This window comes from Galeopterus variegatus, unplaced genomic scaffold (genome assembly GCF_000696425.1).
Source record: "Galeopterus variegatus unplaced genomic scaffold, G_variegatus-3.0.2 Scaffold1059, whole genome shotgun sequence".
Classification (NCBI taxonomy): domain Eukaryota; kingdom Metazoa; phylum Chordata; class Mammalia; order Dermoptera; family Cynocephalidae; genus Galeopterus; species Galeopterus variegatus.
Window position 1 is genome coordinate 50,810 of NW_007727170.1, and position 10,954 is coordinate 61,763.

The 10,954-nt window shown below is 47.7% G+C and overlaps 1 protein-coding gene across 1 annotated transcript in view; it reads right to left on the reverse strand.

Moving 5' to 3' along the window:
• The window catches only part of ACSBG1 (acyl-CoA synthetase bubblegum family member 1), a 62,709-nt gene that overhangs the window by 17,650 nt on the left and 34,105 nt on the right, over positions 1–10,954 (reverse strand). Inside the window, exons 4-6 of the mRNA XM_008574525.1 lie at positions 1,342–1,562; positions 465–553; positions 87–207 (exon numbers count right to left, since the gene is read on the reverse strand). Coding sequence (XP_008572747.1) covers positions 87–207; positions 465–553; positions 1,342–1,562 — 431 coding nt within the window. The remainder of the gene's footprint in view (positions 1–86; positions 208–464; positions 554–1,341; positions 1,563–10,954) is intronic.

The window sequence follows — 10,954 nt, forward strand, 5'->3', positions numbered from 1 at the left end:
GTATGTCTCAAAACAGCTAGTCGCGGTGGACGTCCGTGAGGACACCCAGCCTTTGACCCCATGCCCATTGCCCCTTTCCCCCAAACCTTCAGGATCTTTTCCAGCTGCTTCTGCGTGTCTACCACGATGACGTTGGCACGGCAGTCATGGGCGATGTACTGGCAAGCCTCAGGGGAGCTGGTTGTGTAGATGCCAGTGACGATGCCACTGGAGGAGACCCGAGAGGATTTGTGTCTTTGCAGGTGCACAGGGCCACTCCCTCGCCCCGCCCCACAACCCATATCCCCCAGCCCCAGAGTTCCATGACCCCAACAGTCAGGGTTGCCATGCCATCTCAGCCCAAGAAGGCCCCAGGGCACAGAGGGCATATTGGAGAGCAAGTAGGGGGCCCCCTAAAAAGAGGTAATGGCTTCTCTGTCCATCTCCAACCCACTGGAGACCCTATCCCTACCCCGGCCACTCACCCTGCAAATACTGTGCCCACTGCTGAGAAGAACCACTCCGGGGAGTTGAAGCCAAGGATGGCCACACTGTGGGCCCGCTCCAGGCCGAGCTCCAGGCCAAAGACAGAAAGACCAGGTCAGCCAAGCAGGGATGGGACCTCTCCCTCCCCCAGGCCTACCACCCAGACTCAGGGGACCCTGCAGGCCCATCTCAGCAACTGCTGCTCCAGGGTCGACCCAGTCAGAGAATTCTCTGGGGGATCAGTCACTCAGTAGCCCTTGCTGCTCCCGGCTCCTAGACTAGCACACCAGGCTTCCCAGCCCACCTTGAATGTGATAACAAATGAAAAGCTCGTGTCAAGTGCCTGGCACATGGTAAAGGCTCAGTAAGTATAAAATTCTCAGTACAGGGCCCAGCACATAGCATTAGCTCAATAAGCGGTGGTGGTTTGTACAGTTATTATTTCTAGGGGCCTTGTCTGGTGGGCAGGTCCCCCAGGCCTACCACCCAGACTCAGGGGACCCTGCAGGCCCATCTCAGCAACTGCTGCTCTAGGGTCAACCCAGTCAGAGAATTCTCTGGGGGATCAGTCACTCAGTAGCCCTTGCTGCTCCTGGCTCCTAGACTAGCACACCAGGCTTCCCAGCCCACCCTGAATGTGATAACAAATGAAAAGCTCGTGTCAAGTGCCTGGCACATGGTAAAGGCTCAGTAAGTATAAAATTCTCAGTACAGGGCCCAGCACATAGCATTAGCTCAATAAGTGGTGGTGGTTTGTACAGTTATTATTTCTAGGGGCCTTGTCTGGTGGGCAGGCGGAGAGGAGGCCTGCGAGGGCCTGGAGCAGGAAGGAAGGCCTGGGGAAGGGAAAGACCACGCCTCAAGGGGCCCCCTCACCTTCAGGAAGCCCTTGGCAGCTTTGCGGGCAAGCAGGTAGTACTGGAAGTAGGAGATGTGCTCCCACTTGTCCTGGCGCTTGAAGCCCAGGGCGCTGAGGTCCCCATACTTGTCCAGAGCCTTGGAGAACATCCGATGTACAGTGCAGGGAAGCTGTGGGCAGCTGGGGTCTATGCGCAGACGGACCCGTCCATCAGCCTGAGTAGTCCACAGCGCCTTCTCTGGAGCGGGGGGAGACCACAGTTTGGATTGTGCCACCCTGAGGTTGTCCCCAGGAGACCCTAGCCCTGCCCCAGGCAGAGCTCCTAGCACTGCTGATGCTGGCAAGCCAGGGCCTGGGGTAGGCTGGGAGGCTGCCTGGAGGAGGAGGTCTGACTCAGCCTTTAAGGATGAGCATAGCTTAGGGATGCAGCAGGCAAGAGGAGAGGAAATAGCTGGACAGGAGGAGGAGGTGCTAGAGACACTGAGGCCCCTAGACCTTTGATCCAAGCTGGAATTTGCCTCCTGAGAATGGGCAGTCAGGAGTGGACTTGGGCTGCCTCAGAACAGTAGGACTGTCAGCTCTCCAGCTGCCTTCAGGGTTTCCACCCTTCCCCTTCCTCCTGTAAATGGGCTGGGGACAGACCCAATTGGACAGAAGGTCAAAGCATCAAAAAGAGTGACCCCCCTGAGGATCTGGAGGAGATTGAAAACCCCCCGTTTCTGATCTCCAGCTTGAAAAATCTGGTTTACTCAGGTGGTTAGAGTGCATTACAACACCAAGATCACGGTTTCGGATCCTCAGGCCAGCCAGCTGCCAAAAAAAAAAAAAAAAAAAAAGGAAGAAAAGTCTCTCAGTCCCAGAAAATAACAACAGCCTTTGTTCACCCTCCCTCACACGGGGCATTGCTCAATCTTCACAGCACAGGTTCTGACAGCCCCTCTCAGTCAGGCAGCTGCAGCTCAGACAGGTTCAGTCATTTTCCCAAGGTCACACATCAGGGAAGTGGCAGAGTCAGGATTTGAACTCCAGTGTGCCTGATGCCACAGCTTGCACTTGGGACACTGTCAGGGGCACCAGCCAGCCTTTAAGGGTCAGGCAGCTTACTCTGTGTGGTGGGTGGGGACAGAGACTTACCACTTAGTATGCGAGACTTTGGCAAGCCACTTAACCACTGAGTCTGCTTCCTCAGGGGAAAGGTGAGGATTCTGTCCTTAGGGTGAATACGAGGATAGACAGAAATAGGGTAGATGAAAGAGCCTTGGCATGTTAGTGCTCAGTAAACGCACGCTTTCCCTCTTCCTCACTTTTCCAAGTTCTCCAAATTGTTTGCAAAGGAAGCTTGGACAAGTGGTCTGGACACTTTGGGCACTGTGGAGCCTCCTTCCCCTGGGGCAAGCGTGGTCACTCTAAGAAGATGACTGAGGGAGTGAGGATGGTCCTGCATGACTCGGGCAGCACTGCCACCAGCTAGTCAGGCCCACCTTGTTGGTTGTTCTTCTTGGAGGTGGCCCCAACAAGGTGCCCTGTCACCAATCCTTCCAGAGGTGGACAGACAGACTGGATGACCTTGTCCCTCCCCTCTGACACTCGTAGGTTGCAGAAAGAGGTACAGATCTTGGGGCTGCGACAGGACAGTCCTTGCCCTGTGGAGGGCTCAGAGTCCACCAATCCTTCCAGAGGTGGACAGACAGACTGGATGACCTTGTCCCTCCCCTCTGACACTCTTAGGTTGCCGAAAGAGGTACAGATCTTGGGGCTGCGACAGGACAGTCCTTGCCCTGTGGAGGGCTCAGAGTCGGGGACCATGGGACATATCCAGACCCACACAGGAGAAGGGAATATATGAAGCAGGGGACATGGCAGCCTGCAGGAAATGCAGGTTGGGGAAGGGGACAGGCCAAGATCATGCTGGCTGGCATCCACTCACCCTTCCCAAGACGGGAGCCCCCGTAACTGGCCACTGCCAGAGCCCTGTGCCCTCGGGTAGAAGCATTAGCCAAGGGCCGCTGAGCCCCCTCCAGTCTCTCTTCAGGCTTCTCCAACCCTTCCCCCATGTCTCGGGACCCCACCCTGGCAGACCCAATGATCAGCCTCTTCAGAGTCTCCAATCCTGCATTTTGCCAAAGTCCATTCATGGAGCAGACAGGTGAAAAGAGGACAGGCTGGGGAGTCTGGTAAACCTGGGGTTGAAACTGTGATCCTGCCACTCCCTGCTGTGTGACCGTGACAAGTCGTGCTCCTCTCAGCTGCATCTAGTCATCTGAAAGTGTGAGGGGCTGGTGAGGACGTGGAGAAGCCGGGGCCCTCACACAGTGCTAGTGGGAAGCTAAGATGGGACAGCTATGCACGAAAACAGCTTAGCAGTTTCTTAAAGAGTTAAACAGGACCATTTGACCCAGCAATTCCACTCTTAGATATCTACCCAAGAGAAATGAAATCACACATCTCTATGAGCACTTTTATGTGGATGTTGATAGCAGCATTATTTATAATAGTCAGTGAATGGAAACAACCCAAACGTCTATAGACTGGTGAATGAAAAACAATGTGCTATATCCATACAATGGTACTAGCCTGTACTAGTCCAGCCTTAACAAGGTACTGATACGGGCTGCAACATGGATACAATCAAAAAGGTGTTCAGTGAAAGAAGCCAGATGCAAAAATACCACATATTGTATTATTCCATTTATATGAAATGTCCAGAAAAGGCAGAAAGCAGATTAGTGGTTGCCTGGGGCCAAGGGTGGGAATGGTGAGTGACCACAAAACAGGCACAAAGGACCTTGTGGGGGTAATAGAAGTGTTCTAAAATTGGATTGTGCTGATGTTTGTGCAACTCTGTAAATTTGCTAAAAATCACAACAAAAAAAGAAAATACAGGCTAATATTCCTGATTAACACAGATGCAAAAATCCTCAACAAAATACTAGCAAACCAAATTCAACAGCATACTAAAAAGATCATTCACTATGATCAAGTGGTATTCATTGCAGGGATACAAGGATGGTTTAACACACACAGATCAATAAACGTAATACACTACATTCACAGAAAGAAATAGACACAGAAAAAGCATATGACAAAATCCAACATTTCTTCAGGATAAAAACTCTCAACAAATTAGGTATAGAAGGTACACACCTCAATAGAAAAAGGCCATATGTGACAAATCACAGCTAAAAAGATACTAAATAGGGAAAAGTTAAATGCTTTTCCTCCAAGATCTGGACAAGACAAGGTTGCCCACTTTCACCAGTACTGTTCAGCATAGTGCTGGAAGTCCGAGCCTAGAAAGAAATGAACAGCATCCTTTTAAAGGAAGAAGTCGAATTGCCTCTGTTTGCAGATGACATGCTCTTACATATAGAAAATTCTAAAAACTTCACAAGAAACTATTAGAAATAATAAATGAATTCAGTAAAGTTGCAGGATACAAAATCAACATACAAAAATCAGTAGCATTTCTGTATGCCAATAGTGAACTATCTGAAAAAGAAATCAAGAAAACTATCCCATTTACAATAGCTACAAAAAAAAAAAAAAAAAAAGATACCTAGGAATAAATTTAGCCAATGAGTTGAAGGATCTTTACACTGAAAATTATAAAACGTTGATGAAAGAAATTGAGGAGGACACAAATAAATAGAAAGATATCCTGTGTTCATGGATTAGAAGAATTAATATGCGGGTACTTCAAAAAGTTCATGGAAAAATAAAATTAAAAGATAACGTGAATCTTTCCATGAACTTTTTGAAGTACCCTAGTATTGTTAAAATGCCCATACTAACCAAAGTCATCTACAGATTCAATGCACTCACTATCAAAACACCCATGAAACTCTTCACAGAAGTAGAACAACAATCCTAAAACTCATATGGAACCACAAAAGACCTCAAATAGCCAAAGCAACTTGAGAAAACAAACAAAAAACCCCATCAAACCAAAGCTGGAAGCAGCATACCACCTGATTTCAAAATATACTACAAAGAAAGCTATAGTAACCAAAACAGCATGGTTTTGGCATAAAAACAGACACATAAACCAATAGAACGGAATGGAGAGCCCAGTAGTAAATCCACGCATCTACAGCTGACTGATTTTCAATAGAGGTGCCAAAAATACTCATTGGGGAAAGGACAGTCTCTTCAATAAATTTAATATCCACATGCAGAAAAATGAAACTGGACTCCCATCTTTCACCAGATACAAAAATCAACTCAAAATGTATTAAGGACTTAAATGTAAGACCTGAAACTGTGAAACTTTAGAAGAAAACATAATAGAAACACTTTATGACATTGGCCTGAGCAAGGATTTTTTTGGATGAGACCTCAAAAGCACAGGCAGCAAAAGCAAAAATAGACAAGTGGGATTACGTCAAACCCAAAAGCTTCTGCACAACAAAGGAAACAATCAGCAGAGTGAAGAAACAACCTACAGGGTGGGAGAATATATTTGCAAACTATACATCAGACGAGAGGCTAATATCCAGAATATATAAGCATAAGGAACTCAAACAACTCAATAGCAAAACAACCCACAAATAACCTGATTTTTTTTTTTTTTGTCTTTTGTCTTTTTCCGTGTCCGGCAACGGATCGCAACCCTCAGTGTTGCCCCCGTACCGGACCGGGGACCGGCAACGGGATCGCAACCCTCGGTGTGGCTCCCACGCCTCGCTCAGCCAGTGAGCGGGAACCGGTCTGTATGTGGGATCCGACCCCTCGGGTGGGAGCGCTGCCGCGCTTCCCAAGCGGCACACTATCCAGTGCGCCACCGGGCCGGCCCCTAACCTGATTTTAAAAATGTTTTGTCTTTTGTCTTTTTCCGTGTCCGGCAACGGATCCCAACCCTCAGTGTTGCCCCCGTACCGGACCGGGGACCGGCAACGGGATCGCAACCCTCGGTGTGGCTCCCACGCCTCGCTCAGCCAGTGAGCGGGAACCGGTCTGTATGTGGGATCCGACCCCTCGGGTGGGAGCGCTGCCGCGCTTCCCAAGCGGCACACTATCCAGTGCGCCACCGGGCCGGCCCATAACCTGATTTTAAAAATGGGCAAAAGACCTTAATAGACATTTCTCAAAAAAAGACATACAAATGGGCAACAGGTGTATGAAAAAATGCTCAACATCACTAATTATCAGGGAATGCAAATCAAAACCACATTGAGATATCACCTCATACCTGTTAGGATGGCTATTACCAGAAAGACAAAAGGTAAATGGTGGTGAGAATGTGGAGAAAAGGGGGCACTTGCACACTGTTGGTGGAGTGTAAACTAGTGCAGCCATTACGGAAAACAGTATAGACTTTACTCAAAACACTAAAAATAGAACTGCCATATGACCCAGCAATCCCACCACTAGGTATATATCCAAAGGAAATGAAATCAGTATGTCAAAACGCTATCTGCACTTCCATGTTTATGACAGCACTATTTACGATAGCTGAGATATGGAATTAACCTAAGTGTCCGACAACACTTAGGTTGACTCCATAAATAGATAAAGAAATGTGGTATATATACTCAACGGAATACTATTTAGCCATAAAAAAAGAATAAAATCCCATTATTTGTGACAACATGGCTGAGCCCGGAGGACACTATGGTAAGAGAAATAAGGCAGACACAGAAACACAAATACCACATGTTCCCACTCATATGTGGAACCTAAAGAAGTTGATCTCATAGAAGTAGTGAATAGAACAGTGTTACCAGAGACTGGGGAGAAGAGAGGGGTGATGGGGAGAGGTTGGCCAACGGGTACAAAGTTACAGTTACAAAGGAAAGGTAAGTTCTGGTATCCTATTGCACAGCAGTGTGACTATAGTCAACATTAAGGTATTGTATGTCTCAAAACAGCTAGAAGAGAGGATCTTGGATGTTCTCACCACAAAGAAATGATAATCGTTTAAGGTGATGGATATGCTAATGACCCTGATTTGATCATTACACAGTGTACACATGTATCAAAACATCATATTGGACCCCATAAATATGTACAATTATTATGTATCAATTAGAAATAAAGATAATAAAAAATTTGCTAAAAATCATTGAATCGTGCACTTAAAATGGGTAAATTTGATGGCATGTAAATTATATCTCAATAAACTGCTTAAAAAAATGGAAGGAAGAACGTTGACCTCCCAAACTGGTACAAGGATCTTGTGAGATGGCCCCCACAGCATGCCCAGAGCCTGGTATGGACTTGCTGCCCAGTAGCTGCCAGTCCTCTTCCCTCCCCGGGCACAGACAAGAGCAGAGGTTAAGTCTGTGATCTGTTGCTAAAGCTTCCCTCAAGTCCAAAGTTTTAACTTGACCATTTATAATCTCGTTTTTAATGACAAAAACATGCATACTTGTTCTAAGAAATATGAAACCATTTAGAAATCTATGATATAAAAAGCGATAGACCCTCCTTATATAAATATACATATAAGGAGTTAGGTTTTATTTTGTTGTTGTCGCAGTCGCTTTTTATAAAGAAAAAGGTGGAGGTCACGTTATTAGTGTTTTAATCGAGGGTAGCAAACCCCAAATGCCCATGGGGCCATGGGGGTGATAATAAGCTTCATAATAAATAATGTATAATAATAAATAATAAATGAATGAAGTGTCCCAGGTTTTGCAAATGAAACCCAGAGACACAGTCTTCATTTCCACAAAGAAATAGGCTCCATCTCATTTTCCCTGAAACACACCTTTTGTTTCTCTGCTTTTGATAGAGACAGGGAACAGTGCAGTATAAGAAAAGCTACAAAATTCAAGAGATCTATTGTACCACGTGGTGACTATTGTTAACAACAATGTATTGTATTCTTGAAAATGACTGAGAGTAGATTTTGTGCTCTCACCACAAAATAATAAGTTGTCAAGTCTTGCATATGTTAATTAGCTCAATTTAGCCATTCCACAATGTATACATATTTCAAAAGAACATGTTGTACATAATAAGCATATACAATTTTTGTCAATTGAATAAATAAATTTAAAAAAAAAAGAAAGAAAATCTACAGCACGAGGGCAATGATCATTGTACCGACCCCAGCCTCAGTGTCAGGGATGCGACGGGCAGTGGTGGGGACCGTGGAGGGGGACAGTACATGCTTCACCAGAAGGGGGCGGCCACTCCTCGGCTCTAGGATTTGGTGCCCAGTACCAATGGAGACCAAGAGGTACCAACAATCTGGCTGTTTATGTTTTTAAAATGTTTAAATATTTTTAATTTAAATATTTAAAAAACTGTTATGTGAACCAAATCAAACATAGCCATTAGCCAAATCACCCATCTTTAACTTTAGAGATATTAATACGGATCTCTCACTGTGTGTGTATGTTTGCGTGGCTGTGTCACACTCTTGTGTTTGGCTGTATCATAATTTACTCAATAACTTCTCCACTGAAGGACACTCAGATGCTTCCAACTTTCAGCCCTTATTCTAGGCTTTCCAAAGGATAGATTTCTAGAAATGGGTTTACTGAATCAGAAGAAAAAAGTGTATACAATTTTGATGGATTAAATTTAGCAGAGTCGAAAAAATTTTTTTGATGGACGTTTTAGAGAGCGTTCTTCATCTAGTTTCTCCTCTCCCATTAACTACATTTTTCTGTCTTTTTCCTGTTGTTGTTTTTTGATTTCATGGTGCCTATGCTTTTGTGTTAAGTCATCTCACATCCTTCTTGGAAGGAGGAAAGAAGGAATGGGAAGAGAAGGAAGCTTGGTTGGTTTGCAAACTCAGTCTCCTCTTAGCCTAGCTGTTTCAGGACAAGGATAAGAGCCCTGGCCCCTGGAGGACTCCATGTCCCTTGGGAAGGGCTACAAGGCTCAGCTAAGCCAGCAGGACCTATCTGAGCTCCTCCACCAGCCAAGAGAGAGGCCCCTGTTGGGAAAGAAGCCTAACTCCCCCCCACACACACACCCAGGCCTTGATGATTCTCTTCCCCATGAAGGAATTAAAATGGTCACTGCTCCTGTTTCCTGAGCACCTACAATGTGCCAGGTGGGCTGAGTATCCTTTTGTTTTATGCCCGCACCTCGTGTATTACCTCTGGGCTAGAGCTATGACACTCAGAGAAGCCAAGTAAGTGCTGGCGGAGCTGAGTGTTAGAACTGGGATACAAACCACACAATCTGATGCCAAATCCACACTGTTCTGTTAGGCATGTTGTCTCTCGCCTTTGGATTTCAGGGCAGGCCCTAGTACACGTATCTCCTTTGGGAAAGGACCGTCATGCCTCATGCCTAAGTCCTGGGCTGGGACTCAGGCTGGGTGACCTCGGACAGGCATGACCTCCAGCGACCAACCCTTTCCCATGGTCCTGGGCCTCCCAGAGCAACCTTTCTAAACCCAGATCTGACTGCTCAAAAGGTTCCCATGACTCTCATTGACCACAGGGTGGCATCTGCACCACGGCCTCTGAGCCAGGCCCTCTCCAAAGGGGCCCACCTACCTTTCCCAGCCTCAACTCTCACCCTTCTCTACAGCCAACCTGAACTGCTCCCAGTTCCCCTTCATTCCCTACCTCTGTGCCTTTGCCCATGCTGTGACTCTGCCCAGAATGCCCTTCTTCCATCACACAGCCATACCCTACCACCCTTCAAGGCTTGCGTGCCACCTCCTCACTGAAGACTTCCATGCCCGAGTCTAACTGAGGGTTGAGTCATGGTTGGGGCTGCCTCTTGCACCAGACTGGAGGCTCTCAAAGGCGGGTTGCCTCCTCTGGGGGTCCCGACTGCCGGCAGCCTGGCCTGGACCAGAGGCCAGTGGGCCTTTGGGGAAGAAGGAGTTAGCCTCTGTCCCATCCAGATTCCAGGAGGACTGGACTGAATACTGTGAGGCTAGGGCACCCAGGCCTTCATCTCATTCCACATCGCTCTTGCCCCCCAGCATGGCCTGACAATGGGGCAGGACGCATTGTTACCCAAGTGCAGAGATGGGCCCACAGAGCAGGTGCCTGCACAAGCGGGACATGCCAGGCTGAACGCCCATCCTGCATCCCTGAGAGCCCCAGGCAGAGCCCAGTAAGGTTCTGTCCTACTCAGTGTCATTCTGGCCTGAGTCCACCACATCTCAGAGGCCTCTCAGCCTCTGATGCTAGCTGCCAAGCCTGTCCTCGGACTTGAGAGCTGAAGACAGAAAGACAGACGAGTCTCCTAGCCTGCGGTGCCTAGCCTCCCCACCCCTCAAGTCCATGAGATCCCATCTCTGAGCCTTTGCTTACACTGTTCTGTCTTTCAACCTCCACCTCTGTCGGAGAAGGGGAAATCTCTGGACAACGAGTTAGAAGGCCAGGGCCTGGGTTTTAGCTGTCAGTGAGGTGTGCCAAATGCATAGCAGAGAAGTCAGAAGGGGTGCCTTGCCCATAAGGCCTGAGCCTTGGACATTGGCCCTGCTACCCCGACCACACGAATGAGACCAGAGCTCCAAGCCCTGGCCAGAGGCCCATGAGGTCGCTGTGCAGGAACGCCACCCGCAGGAGTGCTCCTCATAGGGGGTGACTGATACAATCGGAGCCTCTCTCTTGCAGAGGCTGGAAGTGACTTGCAGAGATCAGGATGGACATGCTGAGATAATGGGGGGGGGGGGTAGAAGCCCCACCGGGGGGGGGGGGGGGGGGAAAC